This window comes from Rhineura floridana, chromosome 16 (assembly GCF_030035675.1).
Source record: "Rhineura floridana isolate rRhiFlo1 chromosome 16, rRhiFlo1.hap2, whole genome shotgun sequence".
Lineage (NCBI taxonomy): Eukaryota > Metazoa > Chordata > Lepidosauria > Squamata > Rhineuridae > Rhineura > Rhineura floridana.
This window is the reverse complement of record NC_084495.1, coordinates 35,653,723-35,677,951: the sequence shown is the minus strand read 5'-3', so window position 1 is coordinate 35,677,951 and position 24,229 is coordinate 35,653,723. Positions and strand designations below refer to the sequence as shown.

Below are 24,229 nucleotides of genomic sequence, written 5' to 3'. Positions count from 1 at the left end.
GACTTCAGTTGCCATTAGCCTCAGCAAGCATGGGAGTTGTAGTCCAAAACATCTGGAGACCACAAGGTTGGTGAAGGCTGTTCTTGCCAGCAGGGGAAGAAGCCTGTGGGTCTGTTCAAGGGAAATGCATTCCTCGCAAATGGACCCAATCCTTTCCTTGTTGCCACCTGTAAGTATTTGGAAAAGAGTAATTTACATATGTGCTCACCCTTCCCTCCAGATGTCGTGTGCGTGCATTGAGTACTCTACTGAGAATGAACAGTTTCCCCTCCACGGTTGTGCATTCCACTCAACGTGCCTGCTGTTTGTGTTTGCTCTGTGAATTTCTAGAATTAAGCTTTGGAATTGCCACAGGAGCAACTTGCTATAGAAATGAGCTTGTGTGTTTTCTTTAACAGTGTATGTGTACACTGGTCAAGATCATAGCACAAAAAGGAACTTTGATGTGATTGCAGAAATGCATCAGGATGCCTTTTCCTGTTATATTCAGTCTCTCCGCCATGATGTGTCTATAATAAATAATAATTTCAGTAATCTCGGGAAGATGACATTTGCGCATGCCTGCTGAGCTACCTTTCTGACGTTAATTATTTATATAGCGCCATCTACGTATATGGCAATTTACAAAGAACAGATATGAAAGATCTTTTATCACAAGGGGCTTACAGTCTACAATAGACAAACTGCAATAGAGGTAGATTAGGGTAGAATACAGGACTAATTCAATTACATGTACTTGGTTACAATAATATATGGGGACTAAAGCGTTAAGGGGTGAGCCATATGGCTTTATCTCTATGATATGATGGGTAAGTAATGAGTACGAAGTGGCTTTCTGGGTTATGGAAAGCCCTGATAAAAGGGGAGGGAGCTGTGAACTTGGGTCTCATCATGAAAGGGGAGGAGTAGCCATCTAACCTGTCTGACATGGCTCTTGCCTTGAGACATTTTGCAGGACAATCGGGCAAGATAGTTCCTTTCACCTCTACGTTTTGTGATTATCCAATTGCATACCAGTGGGACCTCTCTTTTTAATACTAAGAATTTCTGCAAATCCATTGTCAAAAGAAGTATCTTATATTACAGAAGTGGCTCTTCATCATTCAGAAAACGGAAACCTGCCTCATCATATTGGTCGCAAATAAGGTGGTTGTTCTTTTATTACAGTATGGAAGATTTTTATCCAAATAAAAACCATGGCCCAGACTCCGGCATTGGTAGCGATAATGGGGATAAAAGGTTATCCACAACAGAAGTAAGTCTGCCCTTTTCAAATTACTGAAATGAAAGAGGTAGAAGTGGCAGTGGCTTTTCTTTCTGTTCCTTTTTGTGTGTTTCTTTGATTCTGTGTCCTGGCTGCCTTCTCTTGTCTGGGAAAGCTTAGTTGGCTACAGTCTCCATTCAATTTGATTTCCATAAAATGTAGTTTAAAAATTGCTCCAAAGTACAGTAAGATAGCTTGCATGCTTTGTTATATACTTATCCTTAATAGCATTCTGAAGCATTGCTGTTGCCACTTTTAGTTCAATCCGATAAGCAACCCCTTAGCATTAAATCTATCTTGCAAACTTGATGATGGTAAAATGAAATCCACCTGAAGTGTTACTTTTTGTTTATTAAGCAAACAGAACTAGAGTATGTTGTAGCATTTTTGACATTAGGACATTTTAAGAAACTCATTTAAAACTTTTATCAGTTGGATAAAAGTGGAAAAATACGTCTTCTGTTGTCTCGGTGAGTTGGAAATGCTCTGTGCACAGGCCTGTCATCCAGAAGTGTACCAAAGTAGTCTCTAGTGATGGTGGTGTTTGTGAATATTATTATATAGAAGTGGAATATGCAGATTATGTTCTTAACCGCTTTTTTCAGCCATCTGATGATGACACAATCAGCCTTCACTCTCAGGTATCGGAATCGACAAGGGAGCAGACTCTCAGAAACGACAATCAGTTACTAGGAAATAAACCTGAATTGCATAAAGGTAAATCCTAATGTCTGGTTCTCAGGAATGTAGAGGAATGGTTTCTTTGAGGTACTTGGAGTTCTGTGATGTACTGGCTTGCTTTGGACACAACATTGCACCATGTTTCAGTGCACAGAGTGCAGGCCTCCAAGAGCATTAGGCTCACATGCTTCCCTTTCTTTTCCACTAGTTCATCTGTGAAGAGAAGATTGATAGCATCCTGATTTAAACGAATGGGAGTTTTGAATTGGGAATTTCTGTCAGTTTAAACTGTGGTGGTTGGAAACGAGCCAGGGCCATAAACCATGGTTTGATCCTGGCTTGTGTCAGTAAATGGTTGTTTAAGCCAGGGGTGGGGAACCTTGCTTCAGCATTCCCTCATGGGCAGCCTTCTGTGGGGGGCAAATGCCTGGTGTGGCCATGGCCAGAGGCAAAACAGACAGAGCAACAGATGTGACTCTTGCGTTTGTACAGCGGGATACATTCTAGTGACACAAAGCCTGAGGTTTCTACATATTCATCTTCCATTCATGTAAGCAAGAGGCATTATCACAGTTCAAGTACACATTCAAACCAGAAAAAAGAATTTTAAGGCGACTGCAGAGCAAGAATGGTGAGGGTTATAGTCTTGGGAGAATCCCAAGGGCTGAATTGAGAGTCCTAGAAGGGCTGAATGTGGCCCCCTGACTTGAGGTTCCACAGCACTGGCTTAAACGAACGATTTCTTCTTGTTGGACACGAGGGCAATCTGTGACCAGTTTAAATACAAGCAGATGCTTCCAAGCTCCATGCAGCTGTACTAGAGGCAGGCTATGGGGAAGTATTTAAGTTGTGGCTAATCCATAGCACTAAACTACGGATGAGAATTGAGTTCGAATTGGGCCACTCTGTGGCATTAGAGGCACCTCTATTAATGCCCAGTTGTTGTGCTGACCACTCAATGGTTTAAAAATAAAACCATGAAGTTTCATCACGTGTATGAAAGTAACGAACAGCAAATTGCAACTCTAGCTTTCTTTGACTTTGCATCAGTTTGCCCTTAAGGATTATTCCTGTGTTGTGACAGCCATCAGTTCATAGTTATGGGATGATGTGTGAAACAAAGGTTTCCTGCCTTCAGGCCAGGTCGGTTTATAAACTTAATTAAAAATATATATTCTTTCTTCTACCTGCTCTGTCTTCCTCCCTGATCACCAGACCCAGAGGTGTGTGATTACCTTGACCCCAGCTCAGAGGATGTGGCTTCCTGTGATCAAGGAGATGTACAAACTGGGACATCAATGTCTTATGTTAAGGTAACATTGTTAATATCCAAAATACTATTTACAATCTAGTCTTTTTCCATTGTTTACAATGATGTGACCCATGCATTCATTCTCCCCCCCAAAAAAAATCTGTAAAGGAACGAGGAAAACAGACTGAGAAGTCTCAGAAAACAGAACAAAACGAAAACTGGGGAGATGAGAAAAGGTGGGTTCCTTAGTAGTGCCAACTAGGCATTCTAACTAGGATGGGAAATAAAGGGAGCTATTGGAGGAGGGAGTCTTAGTTATTTTCCTGCTGTTGTCCCGGCATGCACATTGGTCTGATACAAAACAGAAATGTTTGTGCGTGTGGGGTTTTTTTTAGGGTTCAGAAGGAGCAGGTGTTGGCAGAGGAGGATGAACTGAAGGAAGTGACTGACCTAAGGAAAATAGCTGCCCAGCTGCTGCAACAAGAACAGAAGAACAGGTATTTTTAGCTTACTGGTCACAACAGCAGGTGAATCTATGTATGCAGCTTCCCTGGCTGCATTTTGTGTACCAGCTTGTGGGATTTTAGAACGTGGTGAACGTGCGTACTCAGAAGGTTAACCAAGAAATCAAATCGGGCTTGGGCCCTGCTTGTGGGATTCCCATTGGGGCACCTGGTTGGCCACCGTGAGAAGAGGGAGCTGGTTTATCTTATATTCACACATTTGAGATACAGCATGGGCAAACATGCACTGACGTCATTGCTTCTCTGCAACTAAGTGTACTTGGTGTACTTGGTCCACTTTAAAATGGGTAAGTGCAAAGCTGGGGCTGGTTGAAACAGATTTCAGCAATTTGGCCGAATATAAACTATACTTTTTATATACCTTTGTTTTTTACTTTGTTTTCTGTAATTGGAATAAGAATTAGTATTTGGAAGGGTGCTGTAGTAGACTCTGTGTTTGCCATGTGCCTTTTCAAAAAGTCTGATTACTCAAAACCTTCCAACTCGTACGTCTTCAAAAGAAAAAATGTAACCCACAGCCCAACCATTGAGCATTTTGTCTTTTAAAACCCTGTTAAAGCTCTACCTCCTTACTACTTTCTGCTTACTATACTAATGACTTCCCTGTCCTCTCCTGTCAACCTATACTGTTTCCTTCTTCCATCTTTGGGTTTTGATGTGCATGAAATACGAATTCAGACGGAGGCCATTAAGCTATAGAACTTCATTCAGTGAAAAGCTCTTCCAGAGGACAAGGGTCGCAGGACGCGCATCAAGGTATTTTGTGTTTACAGCGCATGAATTTAACATGACAGCGCAATGGACAAAGAACTGGTTCTTACAACATTTTTGCTTTTCTGTTTTATTTAAAATATTTTTGCTGCCCTTAATTTTAAAAAATTGATTCCAGGGCAGTTCATAATGTGATAGTTAAAAAATAGGTGAGAATTGGATCCTTCCATAATGGCTCCTTTTGAGAACAAAACTGCAAGCACTTTGGAATTCTAATAATACAAATACTTCTTGAGGTTGGTAGTGATGAGAATTTACATGGGAGAGCAAGTTCTTCAGGCATATTTTTTTAAAAAAATGAAAGCCTGTTCCTTCTATATAAAGAAACGGTATTAAATACATATTAAAATAAATATCCACGAAATTTAATCCACAAAATAAATATCCACTTATTTTTTTGGTGTGCAAGTGCACCTGCAAGTCTCTCCAGTGGTTAGAATTCTAACAGTGGCAATACTTCTGTCCAAGTCCAGTACAGGACAGATTGTTACACTCCAGAGGGTCCCCTAAGGGTTTTAGATCCCAGTCCCGGAAATACTAGCTTCTCACCGAAGTACTTACTGAACACAGACAGGGTTTCTGGTGCAGCACAGTCCAAACAACCAAGGTTAAACATAGGAAATCCATATAGGTCAAAATGTCCACATGCAATTTCAAGAAACAGTCTGAGGTGCAACACAGCAATAATAATTATAATTAGTTGGATTTATATCGCAGTCTTACTCCTGAAGGAGCCCAGGTGGCAAACTAGAGGTAGAAACAAGGGAGGCCCTATGTACTGTGTCCTCCTGCATCACACCCTCACCACAGCTGCTGGCAGTGGAGAAATATCAGGGATTGCTTATTCATGAGCAGGTTGCTGACTCTGGGTCCATAGATGCATAGTGTGCCATTGCTTTTGAGCCCAGATCTGACGTTTGTGGCGTCAGTGCTCTTGAGGACTGAAGGGTGATTCCACCTGCTCTGACATTTCCAGAGGTTCTTCATTGGGTAACAACCCAGAGAGCCTGTCAAGGGGATCCTTGGCTTTGAAATCAGGGCCCCCTGCCTGCTCCTCAGGGTCCATGGCCTGTGGGCTCTGTTGCTTGTCCTCTGAGGACTCGGGGTCTGGGGCCAGGTCAGGGCCAGGCAGGACACAGGTATGCTAGGTCTACTGAGGCATGCTTTGTACATCTGTCTCAGAAATAGATGGGGGTGCTTTATGTCTTGCATCCCTCAAATGATAGATCAGAAGCACTGCTACTGTACCTGTCCTCAAATAACACTTCCATGGTGAATACTATTTATCTCCTCTCAGCCCTTTCCTATCGCATTTCCTCTTCTAAATCTTTCTTCCTTGTTGTCACTGCTCCATCTAGTCATAAATCTTTTATTTTCTATCTTACTCATTATGTCACGAGCCCTTACTAGTCGGACTGAATGTTCTGCAGTGATTCTCACAGTTGCCTCCTGTGGCCATCTAACCCATGAGCTGCAGGCTTCAAATTGGTTGAGAACAATAGGTATGAAAGTAACTTGTTTATCCTGAGAAAAACAAAGAGGTGGCAGGACTCGTAGATATGACTGTTTGCTCAAGGTTTTGTAAAAGTAATGCAGTTTAAGCAATGTCATTTCAGTATGCAGATTTTGTGACTTCAAGTGTCTGTTTTGGTTTTAGACTTCTGAATCACTCCACCTCAGTAAGCTCAAGAAACAGACCAAAACAAACTGTGGAATCAGAAAAAAGGTAGTAATTGTGCTTTTCTTAGAATTAAAGTACTTTTTGTGAACCTGGTGGTTCGCTGAGGGGAATGGAGTGGGGACAAAAAGCTATGTTGGAAGTGCCCAATTCTTTCTTGAAAGTTCTACATTACCTTGAGGTAGCAAAAATTGATTCTAGAATGCGCCACTGCACGAGGGCTCCCTTGATAACTGCTGTGTTTGAGGTGATGTTTCAGAATGTAATGGCCTACAACATTTTGTAAAGATTTCAATAGTGTTTTTAAGGGTAGAGGTAAAGGCACAAGTGTGCTTTATGAAATGGGCTTTTGAAATGCACACTAACAACTTTCCATAGATATCATGTTGATTTATTGCCACTCTGTGGCGCAGAGTGGTAAGCAGCGGTAACGCAGATGAAGCTCTGCTCACGGCCGGAGTTCGATTCCAACGGAAGGAGGAAGTTGAATCTCCGGTAAAAGGGGTCGAGGTCCACTCAGCCTTCCATCCATCCGTGGTCGGTAAAATGAGTACCTGGCATACGCTGGGGGGTAAAGAAAGGCCGGGGAAGGAACTGGCAATCCCACCCCATATATTCGGTCTGCCTAGTCAACGTCGCAAGACGTCACCCTGAGAGTCGGAAACGACTCGCACTACAAGTGCGGGGACACCTTTACCTTTTAGTAGTCAGCAATAACAGCTGAATTCCTACTTTAATATATTCAAGTAAGTAGATAAAAAGCCTTTTTTAAAAAAGTCTTCTGAGTACTTGAGAAAACAATTAATCTTGGTGTTAAGCTTTCAAAGCTCTTTAGTAGAGCTGATTATTCATTAAAATTAACACTTCAGTGTTGTGGCAAGAATACATTTCCATGAGTCACATGCACAAAAGACAAGTAGTGATATGAAAGCAGCCCTGTTTAAATTCATGTTTTCTCTCAGATTATGTTACTTAACTTAATAGAGACTCTCATTGATTGTAGTTACAATAAGTTATCAGCATTTCTTTCCTGTGAACAGGCAAAACATGATGGTTTTTTAGACTGGTTTATTCTTTCATAAATAAGCTTTCTGATTGATCATCCACACCTGCTCAGCTCTCATGGGTTATTTTCTCATTTTCTTCCTTAAATTCTTACTTTCCTAGGCCATCTGGACACAGACTTTTAAGAAAGTTATGTTTATAATTGTACGTTGCATGACTTGGTTCAGTGTAAAAGAGGAAAATATCCCATCTAACAAACCATGTGTGTGTTTTCATCCAGCCTTTCAGCAGATGAAGCAAACTCTCCATCATCCCCATTCAGTTGGCAGGTAACTCAGAGATGCACAAGTGTCAGACATACCTCTCTGGGAGGCTGGGGAAGCTTTTGCTTTTATTTCCATGACTGGCTTGATTTCATCGCCACCTCTTTGCTTAGGGTAGGGGTGGGGAACGAACCTCAAGCCTGGGGGGCAAATGTAACCCTCCCAGCACTCTCCTACGTAGAAACAGTTGGACTGTAGTCTGCGGTACTAAGCTAAGAGCCACATCCGTTGCCCCAACTCCCACTGGCATGTGGCCCCTAGATGGTTGCCCACAAAGGAGTGCAGCCCCCATGGTAATATGGTTCCTCATCCCTGGTTTAGGAGAAGCCCTACTTGTTTTCTCATCTGGGTTGGTTCTGGCAGGGCACTCTGAGGATCATTATATACATAACTTAATCTGAATGTTTGCTCTTACTGGATGATCAGAGTGTGGGCTTCCTGGCATTGTAAAGTGGCTTCTTTCTCCCCTCAGTCACTGGAGAATCAGAAAGAAAATCCAGATGAGCAACACTGGCCAGACATGCAACCAGTTATCTGGCAAAATGAGGAGAGGAGGCGGAGCAAGCAAATCAGAAGAGAATATTTCAAGGTATGTTGCTGCTTTGTGGTGGCAGATTTAATGCTTAACCCGATTAGTGGCCCGCATGTCTGTAGTAAAATTACGATTTTATTGTAAAAAAAGAGAGCCTTGGTTAAGGTATAAGTCTGGCCATACTTTTTAAATGCTGATAAGCAAGGGACTGCTAAAGTACCCTCAACAGAGTGCTGCCGTTGAACGACAGCTCAAATAGCCAAATGCTGGTTTGTAGTATGCATTAATTTATGCTTATTTTAAAAACTATTTGTATACCATAGTTTCATAAAAACTTACCAAGAACAATTTATTTATTTTTTATCATTAATTTTATTCAAATTTTCAAAGACAAAAAACAAAACAAAAATAATTAAACAATAAAATGTTGACTTCCGATTTGTCGCAGATCAGTTGTAAGTCTACAATATATAACAATCCTGTCTCTTAGATTATATTATAAAATCACTTTCCTCCAGTAGTTATCTTAGTTAATCATCAAATCTCATAAACATTACTTTATTCTATCCACAAAAAGTCAAAGAGAGGTTTCAATTCCTTGAGAGATATATCTTTCAATTTTTCTCCGAATAACCATGTCGATTAATCCATCTCATTCAAATCTGTTAGGTCCAATAATTTCAATAGCCATTCTTCCATTATCAATATTAATTCCATCTTCCATCTTCAATAGTCCTGTTCAGTCCAATAATTTCAGTATCCATTCTTCCATTATCAGTATCCCATAATAATCTTGTTGCCATAGCCATAGTCCAAATAAACATATAGATTAATCCATCTCATCAAACCTGTTAGGTCCAATAATTTCAATAACCATTCTTCCATTATCAATATTAATTCCATCTTCCATCTTCAATAGTCCTGTTCAGTCCAGTAATTTCAGTATCCATTCTTCCATTATCAGTATCCCATAATAATCTTGCTGTCATAGTCATATAATAAGAGTCTGATAGGATTTTTCTTTGTCACAGATATTTCCTTGCCATCAATTCTGAATATGTTGTTAAAATATTGTTGTAAAGTCATATCTCTGTTCTTCTTTTTTACAAAATGCACTAGCTCATCTCTTGAGAATTTTTCCATTGTCACATATCTGTAGTTAATTCCATAGATTTTTTCTATGTCAAGCTCCATCACATCATTCCAGTCCAGAAAATTATCCAAGACATTGATAACTTTATCTCTAATATCTTCATTAATTTCTTCAGAGACAACGTTGAATTCCAAACAGTAAACTTTATTTCTAATATCCATAAACTCCAGATCTTTTTCAATTCCACATTTGTTCCAATCTCCAAGGTTTGTATCTTCCCTTTAATTTTTCTTTTCTCATCTCTAATCCCATCAATCTCCTCTCTCACCAGATCCCCTATTTCTTTAAGCTCCTGCGTCATTTTGCCAATTTCAATTTTCATCTCCTGTCTACCCTGTTTCAGGGTTTGTTTCGTTATCTCAATCTCATCCATTAGTTTCTGAAACATAATTTCTTCCATGGTCTCAATCACTTTCCTGATTGCCATTCTTAAAGCCACGAAACAAAAATTATTTCAGCCACAATTGGGTTAGTAATTCAGGCTTGATGACTTCACAGTGCAGACAATACAGCCTGCCTTATCTCTTATATGTTCAGGAATACAAAACAAATTTAGTTCCCAGCTTCAAAACAGTTAGTGGCGTCGTGAACAAGTAGATTCGTCAAAATGAAATAGACCAAAAAGAAAATAGTCCCAGACATACAATACTCCAAAGTTCATAAATCAAATTTATTTATTTTTTTCCCCTCCTCGAAATAGAAATCCCTCTTCCGTTTGTATCTTTAGAATGCACTTCCAGGCCAGCTTTTTGCAATAAAAACAAGGATAAGCTTTTTCAATTTCTTTCCTCCTTAATTTCGTGAATAAAAGAGTTATGACTCACCCAGAAGATCTTTATAGCTGATTCATTGACAAATCTCTTTTTGCTGCAACGATTTAAACCAAGTGAAAAAAAAAATAGAAAGAAGGATGCTTGCCTGTTAAAGTCCGTTTTTCTTTGAAGAAAAGATAAACGTGTCGCTTAATCAGTTAGAGCTTGTTGGAAATCCATCCGGCATTGTTGGCTGAACTTTCTCCCATAAATTAATGAAATCCAGTCCTCCCAACAAAAACAGGCTTTTGTGGTTAATCTCTACGTTTCTCCCTGCCCGGGAGAAAATCTTTACCAGTCAAAAAGAACGTTCTGACTGATTTTAAAACTGAAAAAGCTTCCTCTGAGACAAGAGCTCGTCTCAAGGGCAGCACAGGCGAAGTCACCCTTCCCGGAAGTCCACCAAGAACAATTTACAGCAATCAAAATACAGTAAGAATCACACAGAAATTAAACAGATCACCAGCTGACTTTTACGGAGAATGTTTTTCTTAATTGCATGAGCCTAGTGGCAAAGAGAACTTTACAGCCAACTTTGAAAGATTCCTTGACATGCAGACCCCATGAACTAGTGTTTTCCTAGCTTTTATGTTTTAAGGCAATAAGCATTTGGAGGATATGCAAGAAAAATCAGTTGTGATTTCCAGTCTTGATAGCATTTGTTACACTAAACTGTAGCTCCAAAGTGCACTTGAAGGCTGTGGTTCAAAGCCTAGATCCACGGAGGAGCTAGTCAAGTGTTTCTCAGCCTTGAATTCCTTACTATATAAAATGAGAATAAAGACCAATTTCACACAGTTGTTACGGAAAGTGTGGAAAAGCACTTTTCATGGCTAAGTGCTTTGTGATTGACACTGCTTTATACAAACTGAGCGCTCAGGAATAAAATCCAATCAGTGAACAAAATTCTTCCTCCGGTCTTCATCCTCTTACTTTAAGATTTGATATAATTTAAAGAGATTGCAACTCTTCATAGGTTATCTTTCTAAATAGCCACTTTCTCATGTGGGCGCACTCTAAATACAAAGACTACTTTTAAAAAGCTTACATTCAGTGTTACTTCAATAACATCTTCCCTCTTAGTCTACCCAGACTGTACAAGGAAAACCTTTTGACTTCTTTTCACCTCAAATAGTGGCTGATATCAAACTTGTTTTTCTAAAAGTTGGTGAAAATCATACAACTAGCAGAAGAATACAAATAGTTGAAAGAGAGCAACAGGAGCTTGAGCTGGTTGATGCTGTAGCGTGGAGTGGCATCCTGACAGTCTGTATAATGTTGTGATAAAAGGCGCTTGCTGCATCTTCCTCTGTTGAAGGACTGTGGCTCCGCAGAGTATCTGCTTTGCAGCCTCTAGCATCTCCAGGTAGGGCTGGGAATGTTTCCTGTCTTGAAGTCCTGGAGAGCCTCTGCTGCCAGTCAGATGGACCCAGTGGTCTGGCTTGGTATAAGGCAGCTTCCTATGTTCTATACATTACAAGAGAAGAGTGCCAGGACCTGCCTTGTTGGATTAGACCAAAGATTCATCGAGTGCAGCAGTTTGTCGCAATCATTGGTCAACCAGATATTCTTAGGAAGCTTACAAGCAGGAGGGCAGCAACTGTAATTCTGTTCCTGGCATCTAGTCATGAGAAAAATACTGCCCCTGGATATCCAGGTTCTGTTTTTAGTTGTTCTGGCCGATAACTCAGCCTTATATTTAAGCATTTGCTTGGTAGCCATGGATGAGAAGGAATTCCGTGTAGATGGATGAGCAGACTGGCAGAGAAGAGACTTGAGTTCTCTGCCAGCTTCAGTGCCTCGTTAAAGAAACAACAGTCAACAAAGTGGGTTGCCAGCAGCATGTGTTTTTTGGGGTGAGTGGCAGAGCTGTCCATCCCTCCTCTCCCAGAAGGCGAGTAACTTGTGGGATGATTTCCAAGGCTGTAATAACTATCAGCAGGTCTTTTTTCTATAAATGTACCTAACCAATACTTGTTGTTTATCCTAACCTGCTCCCACATCAGTGTCCAAATATTCAGTTAGGATATGGTGTAACTAGCTGTTGAAACAATCCCTGTCTGCTTAACCCGTACAGCCATATTGGTGTGACCATCTAACCTCTGGCTTTCTTCCAACCTATTCAGATAAATGTTACACTGAGTGCAGGATGGGGGGAAATTCTCTTGGTGTGATCGTTATCTCCTAATGTGATCAATGATAACTTTCTGGTCTTGATTTCCCAAATCATTCAACAGTCGGCATTTCTCTTTGATTTGCGTGCTGAACACTAGAAATGGAAACACAGCTGAAATCTGGAAGTAAGAGCTGGCCACAAGGTGGCACTACCTCCTTTCTGGGGCTAGAAAACGTTTCTCTAGAACCCACTGAATATAACTGAGGTGTCTGTGCTGAGAGTTAAACTGAGTTGAAAAATGGAACGTCCTCTATTATGAAACTGACATTGTCAGCTGCTTCACTCATGATGCTGAAATCTGCAAGGTGTAAGACAAGTGCAAAAGCAAATTACGTTCTGAATAGGTGTTTGATTGATCTTTGCTGATAAAATGGTCAGGTAGCAACTACAGAATCAGTTTTTCCCCATGCAGCATTTAAGTTGGATTTCTGAGAAGGAGGCAGCCTCAGGTGGGGTTGGGTAGAAATGGACGTCATAAGCCGTTTGGCTAAAGAACATTCTTGCGTTAGTTGAATAATCAGCGAGGACTACTGTCACTATATTGGTGAAGAGGCAAAGAGTTCTTTGAGGGATATTTTACTGAGTTGGCATGTAGGTGGGGTCCTTGATCGTGGAGCTCCAACTGGTATTGTTGCTATGGTTTTAGGGAAGGGGTGTCCAAAATCTTGCATGCAGACACTGCTAGTCTGGGTTAAGGAAAGGGCCACCCCTGATTTAAGTGTTACGCACCATTACCAAGCTATCTAGATGTCTTTCTCAAAAAACAAGGTACAATGAAACATACCCAGCTTCACAGCTTGTTCACTTGAGGATGTTGCAAAATGAGAAGCATTTCTAAGACATCCAGGGGTAAGATACAGACCTAGTTAGTAGGTTATTTAGTAGAAGTAAATCCTAATGGGTTCAGGGGTCTTAATCCCACATAAGTGGGGTAGGATTGCAGCCTATCTAACCCATCTTGGCATCTGTTTTTCTATGTGGAATTAATTTTTTTGCAGAGAGGAGCATTCAGTCATGTGAGTCCCTTCTTGCAGTTTGGCGTTTTAACAGCCCAGACGCAGGATTACTACCTCAGTGAGAACTAAGCCATAGTTTCTTACATATGTGATCTCCCTAACTGGCATTTTGCAATGCTTAAAGCAACCTGTGGTGTCAGTTGCCACCTTAAAATGCCCATGTGATTCAACCCATAGCAAATTTTGACCATGTGGACAACATGACAAGGCATAGCTGTGGCTACAAAGACAGAAATCAGCAAAGTCCAGCACAGACAAAGAGTGGATTCTGGCAGCTTCACATAAATGATAATTCTGTAAAAAGCTGTTTTAAAAGGAATTGTTTGCTTTTCAGTACAAGTCTTCCCGGAAGAGTTCAAGTGGAAATGAAAACGATGAGGTGAGTTTGGAGTGTAATCAGAAGCCAGTACCATAAGAAAATGTAGTTTGTGCTGATTCAGTTGCTTTAAATATCAGCAGTAATCCTACGTTAGACTCATGCACACAACTTCCGAGACTTGGGGCGGCTACTGCTGCTTGAAAAGAGTAGGGCATTCCATTGTAGTGGGCCTGGATGCTTTGTTTCCATGATGTCTGTCCTGCTGGCATCTGCAGTGTTAAAGGCCAGTTCCTGGGACTACACCGTAAAATAGCTAAACGTGGAGATTCTTCAGTTAAGTTCAGTTTGGGGTTTTGTCTGCCCTGTTTTGCCTTTGCTTCTCCCATTATCCCTTGCCACCTTGCCTAAACAGCGGCAGGGCACGCTTGATGTCATGGGTGAAAATCTTTAGTGCTGACTACTAGGTTGTAAATTGGGGCGAGGACCAACCTTTTCATTTCCATTTCAGCTGTTCTGGTTTGACCTCTGAAGTGGTTTTAGGAGAGAAGGAGCAATCAGTTCTGACATGATCGTGACGAGGGATTCTTTTTCTTAAAACCTTGTATTTCATTTTTAAACAGATTTTTGAAAGTGACTTTGGCAGTGCCATAGTGGAGCTCTGGCCATTACTATGGCCATTTTTCCTTCCCAGAAGCACCTTGGGAAGGATGAATGGTGACAGACAAATTTCCTCTGCTGCTGCAAAGCCACCTGCTTCAAAAATCTATGAAAATAGAGTTTTTAGAAGAAGAAAATGATAGAAGGGGAGGGAGGTAAGATATTCTCCTTGCAGAAATTCTTAACCCCTCTTTTGTTTTGCTTGAGGTGTTCGACTGAACTGCCACCTCAAATTTGATCAAATCTTGTCTTGAAATGAAGTGAGCCCAGCTATAATTTGAATGCAGAAGCGTCCAGGTCACAGTCTCTTCTTAGAAGTCAGCCGGCGGAACTGATAGTGCAGCTGAATCAAAGGTCCCACCCCCCGGGCTTGACGGTGCTGAAGCTCCAAGTAGGGGAGATGCAAATTTCAGTAGAAATTTAAGAAGATTAAGAGAAACCAGATCCTCAAAAAAAAAAAAAAAAAAAAAAAAGCTAACAGAAAGAGACCTGGAATTTAATATCTGACCCTTTAAGGACTGAAATATCTTTGATATTGGCCACTATCCAAGTGAGTACCAGGCACACAGCTGTTAGCTATGTCCTCTGTTCTTTACTTCATTTGGACATCCAGTTTAAACTTCCAGCAGACCAATTTTCTGAGTGGCAGTTAGGTTTATTGGCATAAATGCAAGTATTAAAAGTGGGAAGGTGTTCCGCTTGAAGGAAGGCCAAGATTCAGATACTTTACAAATCTTTCATTGTAAAATTCCTGTGCTTAGTTGTTATTGTTGTTATTTTGGTGTACATACACATGTTTAGTCATGTGTCTGTGTATAAGAAAAGAATACACTTGTAGGCAAGCATATTCATAATCCCATGTCAAACTTTTCTTTTAAAAACATACCTTTCATCTTATAATTTCATCTTTTTGGTTTCTTTTTAGCAAGACAGTGATAATACTAATGTGTCCCCACAGTCTCCTGTGTCGTCTGAGGTACAAGTCTATCTGTCTGTCTGTGTATTGTGTGTCAATGTCTTTTTCACTACCTGCTAACATTGCTGTGTGGACCTCAATTGAAACACATCATTCTTTGCTAAATTGGAGAAGACTGTACAATAGGAATTCTCTTGGAAAATATCTGTATATTACACGTTAGCTACAATGTATGTCAGAAAGACACAGAAAAGTAAACCTCGTTAAGTGCATAAAGTACCTCCCCTTTTCATGACAAATGACATTTTATCGAATGGATTTTTGAAGAAGAAATGTTTAAGGGATGTTAAAGGAACCAAGTTATATAATAATGGTGTAAAATCTCAAATGGTTGCCATACCTTTTAGACAAGTCTACCCTCTGGGAAGTTCTCCTTTGTAAGCCTAGTTCATTTCCTGGGGACTTGCACCAATAAACTTGTTTGTTGAGGGCATCCAAGGTCTGTTGTCCACACCTGGAAAGGAGAAATGAGTAAGCAATCTTGATCTAGCATCTCCCCAAATATTATTATAATTTAGCTAAATTAGCAAACAGATCAGTTTTCCCTTTCAATCGGGGAAGGTGATATACTTGCCACGTGAACACAAGCCGTTGTGTGTCTTCAGTTGCGCTTTGTTGCCTTTTAACATCTCTCCCCTTGCTTCTTTCCTCTTTCCAGGATTATGAAAGGGCAGATGGCAATTCTCATGGTCCTTTTGGACTGAAGCCCAGATCAGGTAGGCATCACTCCACATGCTGTGAACATCCGAGGGGTGCATGGGAAGCAGATTATTTAGAAATGAGGTGGCAGAGGATTAGACTTGCTCTTATAAGGGGAAGCAGTTCATTGCTGTGGCTTTCTTAGGGACTGGGAACAAGCATATGCTAGTTGTTATGTATGCTGAAATTGCATGAAAAGCCCTCCACACGCTACCTTAAGGGTCTTAAATAATCACTAAAGAAGATGCTGGGGAAGGTGATCATTAGATCCTTGCTGAGACTCATGGAGAGGTTGGCTGTAAAAAAGATGGGAAGATGCAGGTTATAGAAAATTACCAAAGACTATGGGGTTGTACCCAACTGAATCATACTAATTTTGCCCATTGAAAATTGAAATGAGTTGCTATGACTTGATGCCACTGGGTCTACTCTTAAGCATGATTTAGTCAGTCGCAAACCTAAACCAAAGCACCAAAAAGGTCTACAGGGATCTCTGAATAAGCGAATGGGGCTAAATGTGAGGCGAATCTTATTGTTGCACAGCCATTGCTTTGTAATCCTCATCCTTGCCAGTAAAAAGGCTGTCAGGCAGACATCTTTCCAAGCCGCACTGGAGAGCGATTGTTGAAATAGAGAGTCCTGGGCTAAATGCATTAGAAACAACATCGAAAGCATCCTTATACCGAGTGAGGCCATTGCTCCATCTAGTTCAGTTTAGACGACACTGACTTGTAGCAGCTCTCCAGGGGTTTCATCCAGCATATTCCCATCCCTGCCTGGAGTTGTCAGGAACTGAACCTGGGACCTTCTGTTTGCAAAGCAAATGCTCTGCCCTGAGTTATGGTCCTTTCCCCTTCTTACTTGGGGCGAAGTAGTTCATGTGCTTGCTTTGCCCAGCTGTAAACTCCCCTACTGCCCCCCCATTCCAATCAGATAAGCCAGTTTATCAGTAACACGCCTGCTTTCTGTTGCTTTGCACAGATTCAGAGTGTTCTGCACTCAGTTTTGAAAACCCGCAGAAAGTTCCTTCCTGACTCTAATGCAGCCTCTTGCTGTTCCTGAGTTTAGCTTTAATGTCAATGGCTTTGTTCTTGCCAGTAGTGACTCTTGTGATCGGTGCTTTTAAGAAAATGAAACCCAGTCTCCTCAAATGTTTCTCTTTCAATCTGCAGCTTTTGGCCGTTCTCGCCAGGACTACAGTACCGTAGACCCTGGATTCACCATGAGGAGGAAAATGGAACACCTACGGGAAGAGAGAGAGCAGATAAAGCAGTTGCGCAATGTAATTTTCTTCTGTCTTAAATGGATCCCTTGGTTTGCAGGGAAACGTTTTGTGTCCAGCAGCCCATTTGAATGTGTTTAGTTAAGTTACATATACAGAAAAAATAAAACCTGGCCTTGTTTATTGCAGGGGAGTGTTCACACATTTTTACTTGCTTTAAAGCTGCCCTGTTTGCAGTGAGCATTATCCTTCTTGTACACTCTTACTTTAATAGAATCTGGAGTTGCGGTTGAAAGTCAGTTTGCCAGATGACATTGGAGCAGCGTTAATGGATGGGGTGGTTCTGTGCCATTTAGCCAATCATATAAGACCTCGGTCTGTTGCCAGTATTCATGTCCCATCACCAGCTGTGGTGAGTAAACCATCCATTTTGCCTCTCCTGGGTCGGTGCCAGAGCTTTGGGTATTGTTAATGTGTATCATAAAGCTTCCAATTCTTTGTTAATACAGGTTATTATTCATGTTTTATCTCTCTTAACAGCCTAAACTCAGTATGGCAAAGTGCCGAAGAAATGTTGAAAACTTCCTTGATGCTTGTAAAAAACTGGGTGTCCCACAGGTAAAAAAGCTAAAGTGAATTTCTGATTGATCAGCCTGGCTAGCATAACTATGCCTGATCTTGTGGAACTGGGATGGGGGGCGGGACTGTGGTCCTCCAAATGGTCTTGGACTGCAGCTACCATCATCCCTAACAATTGATTGTTTTTTGCTGGGGCTAATTGGAATTGGGGGTCCAAAATCATCTGGAGGCCACAAGTTCCCCCAACCAATTAGTACAAACTCTTTGATAATAGTGTGGCTTCTACCCTGTTTGTAAGGGGTGAGTGGGTGGGACCTGCTTAAATGGAGAGGAATTGGATGCTGTATATCATAAGCTGAGGGAGCTTATTTATAACATAGGAACCTGCAATGTAGAAGAGACAGACTAGCCCCTTTCCACAAAGTGTGAACAATTGTGTGAGGGGAAAGAAGAATGTCTTCCATTCATTTCAATAGGAGGAGAGGCCAGATTGGAAGCCTTCAAGGGCCACTTCTGGCCTATGGGCTTGGGACTTCCTGTCCCTGAGTCAGAAGGATAGTGAGTAAATTTCTGATCTGGGAAGTTAGGGTGTTGGAAAAATTCAACAGCAGCAGACAATATCGAAAGATGTATCTTCTCTTTCCCAGGAAAGACTTTGTCTGCCCCACCACATTTTGGAAGAAAGGGGTCTTGTGAAAGTTGGACTCACAGTTCAGGCTCTTCTTGAAATACCTTCATCTAAAGCATCACAGCTTTCCTGCCTGTAATAGGACTCCTGGAGAACAAACTTGTTGCCATGTGGATTGATTCCAGTCAGTTCAGCTTCCTCCTGAGGAACACCCCAAGCCATCAGAAGTTGTTGCAGGCCAGATATTTCAGACAGAGCCTTACTTTAATCATATATACAGAACCTTTATGTCAAACTGACAATTATCCAGCATAGTAAAGAATTGTAATGCTTGTTTGTTTAACTCAGAGCCATAAGGGATTTTGAGATAATCAGATTCTCTTTTCCCAGGTAGTACGCATTCTGAGTTCTCTCATTAATACTTTATTATATTTTTTTCCTTTTTTATGCTGTGTTAGGCTTTCTCCTAGGTTTGCCACACATATTTTATAGCAAGAGATCAACACATGGCTTTAGAGATTTTTTCATGGCAAAGAGTCCCAACCAATGACTGGTTCTTTGTCATGTGTAAATTTTGAAAAATGTGCGGTTGTCTTGTGCACACATTGTGGTTTTAGTGCGTGTGCTAAGGGGCCATACTAAAAACGTAATGTGTAAAGCACCTCTTAATCACATTTCCATTAAAAGAAGATTAAAATATATGTACATTTTTTAAAAAAATCACTATAGCATGGCGACAAAAATCTGGACGATAAATCATGTGATTCATTTTTTTTTACCAGTTTCCAAAAGATTGTGTCCCTAGTTTCTTGCACTTCTTACTGTTGTACCATCTCCAATATTTTAGTTGGGTGTATGATTATGGTGATGATGACAGAATAATATACAGTATAAAGGACAAATTTTGTGAGTTTTTCCAGTATTCTAGGTTGGTGCCAAAATACTTTTTTTCAGTTGTACTGTAGATTGTTTACATGTGAAGTGCCTGTGATAACTCTTTTACTAGTCTTAAACATTTTTGCAATTTCTTTATGTCTTAGTAGATGCAATGTGTATTTTTAAACATTAGGTTTTTTGTAAGATTGGTAACGTGAAATTTAAAGGACTAACATCTGAGTGTTGGATGTTCTTCAGTTTGCACAGTTTGAATTTATTAGGTTTTTTAAAGGAAAAAATTGTAAATATGCTTTTATTTATCATATTTAATTTGATACCTAATCACTTTTTTAATGTATTGTTGGGCGATGGATGCCACTTTAAATTATTTTCAGTGTCTGGGACTAACAGTGACATATAGAGTGATTTTACATGGGAGTCGTACAGAAGCTTATGAGTTAAGGATGTTGGGGTAAAACTGCCAAATAAATAAATACTCAGGTTTATATTGTGACTGTCAGGATTTCACATCTTGCTCCTGACTTCACATTACTCTTTACTTTTTTATATATTTATATGAGGAAATGTCATAGAGTAGTGCAACTGAGCCTGTGTTAGCTCTATTTTGCAATATTTACAAAATCCTTGGAACAGCCAGCTGGTTTGGGTCATGGAGCTGTTTCCTCTTCACTGTGTGGTCAGTAGTTCTGGGGCTGCAAATCATTTTTGGGGGTGGCAGCAGGGAGGGTCCCTATACCCTCTTTTACTTACTGGTCTCCCTCCCTCCTCCCCCATTGCTCTTGTAACAAAGGTGTTGACATGAAGGAAAGGATAGCTGTTGAGCACAGCAGGGTGAAAAGGAGGGGGTAATGCTGTGTTCTGCAACCAGCACTGTATGGCCATGCATCCTAAGATGAGCTGGCAGCCTCCTTTCCTGTACAACCTTCTCAGACACTACTACCACCACCCCCTATACCAGAGCAGCCATTCATGCAGCAGGCCCATTATGACACCACTTCCCTTTCTCAGGCTAGTGGGAAATTGCGCCCCATACAATCAATCCATTCTGCATTTCTGTTGCCCATCATTTTAGGAGCTTTAGGAAGTTTCTGACTATTGGCAGGCAAATAAACCACCCAGTCACCACCATGGCTGTTCCCTCAGCTTTTCCCACTTTACCCTATAGAATTGTAGAAAGGAGATAAATTGCCATGTCTTTGGAATTAACCTTCAATCTATTTCTTCGCATTATATAAATTTATTGAATTAGGGTAGAGCAAGCCAGGTTTTGTCCCATTTTGTGCTTTTTGCCTGTGCGATACTCAGACTAAATTCTCTTCCCTTATCTAAATGATAAAAGAAACTACTTAACCCTCCACTACCAGAAGGACTTCCCTGTGACATCATTGTTGGCTGCTGTAGCACATAATGGACACTGGGTTAAGGTTGCAGAGTGGGGCTTCTACCCAAATTCAGCAGAGTGTGTGTGTTGGTGATCCGAACGTGTTCACCACACATGTGCATAGTAAACTTTGACACTATGGCTGCTTATTATTTCTTCCCTTTGTGTGACATGAGCATCAGGCAGGCTTTATAGATGGCATCCTTTAGCCAAATGGAAAGCACACGAAACTGTATCATAGAAGTTTTTAAATAGAGCATGATTTGTTGTAGTTTAAGCCCATTCTCTTATAGTTTCCCCCATAGTTGTGTTTTTTGCTAGTACTAACTTTTTAAAAGTTCTTTAGTTTTAATTCTAGTTTTGTTACAACAACAAAGATAAATACCACTTTTCTATAGACTTGTGAAATATTAATACCACCTCAGCACAGTTCAATATAAAAAGCTGGTGTGATGGGAATTAGTTGGGTGCAAAATGAACCAAACCCCAAGATCAGTAGGCAGTTATGTCCTTCAGTTATGTGGCACGCAAAGAACACACACGAGTGGGCTCTGAAGGAGCTGTAAAAACTGTCGTCTGGGATGTCACGCAGCCTTCTTCGTCTTCTCTCATCCCTGTCTCCTCTCTTATCTTTTTTTTGTTCTTCATCCTAAATAAGTACATTTTTGGATCCTGGTCCTTTTGGTGGTGATATGTACATACAGTACTTTGTGTTATTTTGAACAGGAACTACCAAGGCTGCAAGTCAAATGATGTGCGACATCCTTCTTGGTTTCCCAAAGTGGTTTAGCTTGTAGCATGGGGGGGGGGAGAGTCCCAGTTACTGTGATAACACAGGTTTTTGGGTTCTAGTCCAGAATATTAAGCTCCTCTTCTTCATAAGCAAACCAAGCAGTATAGCTAAGCTCATCACTTCTGTGGAATTAAAACTTCTTCTCATGCATTTTTATAATTTGCCAAAAGTTGGCATGCTGCAGAATTCTGCATACTGAAGGTTCAGAGTGTAATGTGTACCAGGTGATTGTGGGGATGGCCATTAATGTTCTTTCATAGGGGCATCCTTACCATTTCCACTGCAAGGTCAACCCTGCTTGTTTCCAGCATGCACAGTTGTGCACTTCTGAACAAAAGATCTTTCACTGACAGAAGCTTTGAGCAAGAATGTTCTTGAATTCATCATTCCGAGGTCTTAATAAAATCATGAAAGCTATTCCTCTGAATTAAATCTCCTCATAAGAATAGTATTGGCATCCTGCCTTGAAGAAAAAGTGTTTGCAAGTTGGAAACCAAAATTTTTCCTCTTGGTCTTTAGAATAATCCATTGGAATCTATCAAGACTGTGTTAGAGGCAAGTTGAGTATCTTCCATCCTAAGCTTAAACCAGTGTGAAACTTGTTTAAGTGCCATATTATTCCTCGAAGGATCTTGAAAACTGTAGTGCTGGGAGGACACTGGGAATTGTTAAAAGACCGTCCCTCTCCCCTGGTAAATCTCAGGTCTCCCTGAAGTAGCTACTGTTAAAGGAGATTTAGGTTTGTAGTAGAGCAGCCTTCACCAGCCTGGTGCCTTCTAGATGTTGCTGGACTACAACTTGCAGAGTTGTAGTCCAACATCACCTGGAGAGCACCAGGTTGGCGAAGGCTGGAGTAGAGGCATCTGTAAAGCCACTCTAGACAACAAGAAATAATTTCTTCATGTTTGTCCTCTGAGGCACCCATTAGCACTTAGCATAAAACATTCAGATTTTTTAAAATTTTCTGCAAAATGTACTTCGTATTGTACAGGGGGGCAAGAGCATTACTTGCTCTGTACGCCTCTTCTTCCCCCACCTAACCATCCATAATTTGTTTTGCATTAAAATGCAATTATCAGGTTTTGTTAAAGTATATTAAAATATATCCTTTTTATGTCTCGATGTATTTATTGTTCCTTTATTTGGAATGTCCTTTTTTTTAGGTGAAAGACTTTTATTCACTTTTTTAAAAAACGAAGAAAAGTTTCATTCTGATACAAGGGGATCGGCTCTGTCTTTTAATAACAATTAAGGATGCGCAAAAAGTATAGATATGTAAAACTTTTCCTTCCCTTCCCTGCAGAAGTAGAATGGCAAACTGTAGTGTTTTAATTTTGGGGAGAGGTTAAGAATTCCTTCCCTGTGTTATCTTTTAATCCACCAAGCATGGCAGTTCTTACACAAACCTGATTTTTCTGCTAATGGAATACAGGTTTGATCATTCTCCTAGGGCTGGCTTTTGTGGTCGTGTCCCTGTGATGCTTCCTGAGGACTTACTTGTGCAGAGAATATCTACCTTGTATGTACAGGGATCTCCAGGAATTCAGACACTGCTTGCTTCCTGGCGTTGGGGTGTGTATGTGTGCAAAAAATGTCCTGCCCGAAACCTACAACAATGATTGGGGAGAAGCAGCAGTTGTGTTCACTGTGATCCAGTTCATACAAGGCATTCTCCATGTGAATGCATTCCTATAAGAACCAAACTCCAGGTGTGATGGCGCTTCCAAACTATGAAGCGTTGAGTTTTCCAGTGTTTCCGAAACCCGTGCAGACCTGTAAGAATAATGATGAAACTACAACACAGACATGCTACAAAACATGCATAATGCGAGTGCCACACACCTCCTCTGCAAAAGAGTTTGTGGTGCTGGATTGTCCCTGAGGTTAATGAGAAGTGAAAACTGTTGTGTAATCTGTAGAAGCAAGACAAAAAGGTGGGATGAGGTGGGTGTTGTTTTTTCTTTAAAGAAAATAGTAAAACAATTTATTGGTCAGTATTCCCTTATTTTGTATCTTTCAACTTTAGCCAAATTGGCACAGCTGCTTTTATATAAATATGAGCAAAACTGAATACAACTTCAGCAATTTGGAATGTAATCAAAAGCAGCCGGGGATTATATTCTTTTTTCCTCTGTGTGTGTGTGTGTGTGTGTATATATATATATATATAATGCCATATCTATTTGACATTGCATTTTAATTTACCCTGCATTCAAGTTCTGTAAAATGCTTTACCACCCCCACCCACCCCATTGTTCATGTTCTTGTATATGACTCTTCAACACTTTTTTCAGGACTACTGCTGGAGCTTCCAACAAGTGTATGTTCTTTGGAAATAGTCCTGCTGTTTTAATTTTATTTTGTAAATAGTTTTCTATTGAAATCTGCATGGATAAGACCTGCGTGTCAAAAACTGATGTACATATATTCTATGTATAAAATGCAAAGTCTTTCATAATTCTTGTGTGGTCAGATTTGTGTTGTCTTTAGTTAATGGTCAGCAATTGCCTAACAGAGAGTCTGACTTTGGAGAGATTGCATTTTCGTCATTGCTGCACGTTCTAGGTGGAAGACAAATTCTGCAAAGTGAATTTGGGTGGCTTATCCTTTTGGAAGTGAAACCCCCAAGTTAAGGGAGTGTTATCAGTGTAGTTTGGGAACTCTCTAGTTATGTAAAAAAGTATAAGTTTATATATAAACATTTCCCTAAAGGTGTGGCGGAGAGGATGACGGGCCATTTGTTCTTGTGCAGGTGAGGCCTTGTGAATAATCCACTTCGAAACAAGGAGTGCCTAGGCCAGACTGAGCTGCATTGCAGGGAAGAGATTGCTGGGAGAATCGGAAAAGCCCATGGTCCTGAACTTTTGAAGACCCCTTGCCTGGGTCAATGA

At 40.6% G+C, this 24,229-nt stretch overlaps 1 protein-coding gene across 2 annotated transcripts in view; it reads left to right on the top strand.

Moving 5' to 3' along the window:
* LRCH2 (leucine rich repeats and calponin homology domain containing 2) overlaps positions 1 to 19,181 on the top strand; it is a 43,804-nt gene extending 24,623 nt beyond the window's left edge. Inside the window, exons 7-21 of one of the 2 annotated variants that reach the window (XM_061598317.1) lie at positions 1,168 to 1,255; positions 1,906 to 1,981; positions 3,161 to 3,258; positions 3,366 to 3,433; positions 3,593 to 3,694; positions 6,150 to 6,218; positions 7,456 to 7,504; positions 7,971 to 8,087; positions 13,522 to 13,566; positions 15,089 to 15,139; positions 15,798 to 15,855; positions 17,011 to 17,120; positions 17,335 to 17,472; positions 17,601 to 17,678; positions 18,287 to 19,181. In XM_061598317.1, coding sequence (XP_061454301.1) covers positions 1,168 to 1,255; positions 1,906 to 1,981; positions 3,161 to 3,258; positions 3,366 to 3,433; positions 3,593 to 3,694; positions 6,150 to 6,218; positions 7,456 to 7,504; positions 7,971 to 8,087; positions 13,522 to 13,566; positions 15,089 to 15,139; positions 15,798 to 15,855; positions 17,011 to 17,120; positions 17,335 to 17,472; positions 17,601 to 17,678; positions 18,287 to 18,406 — 1,267 coding nt within the window. In that variant the 3' untranslated portion in view covers positions 18,407 to 19,181. Of the gene's footprint in view, positions 1 to 1,167; positions 1,256 to 1,869; positions 1,982 to 3,160; positions 3,259 to 3,365; positions 3,434 to 3,592; positions 3,695 to 6,149; positions 6,219 to 7,455; positions 7,505 to 7,970; positions 8,088 to 13,521; positions 13,567 to 15,088; positions 15,140 to 15,797; positions 15,856 to 17,010; positions 17,121 to 17,334; positions 17,473 to 17,600; positions 17,679 to 18,286 lie in introns of both variants that reach the window. The other variant, XM_061598316.1, reaches the window with a different exon arrangement.
* The last annotated feature ends 5,048 nt before the right edge of the window (positions 19,182 to 24,229 follow it).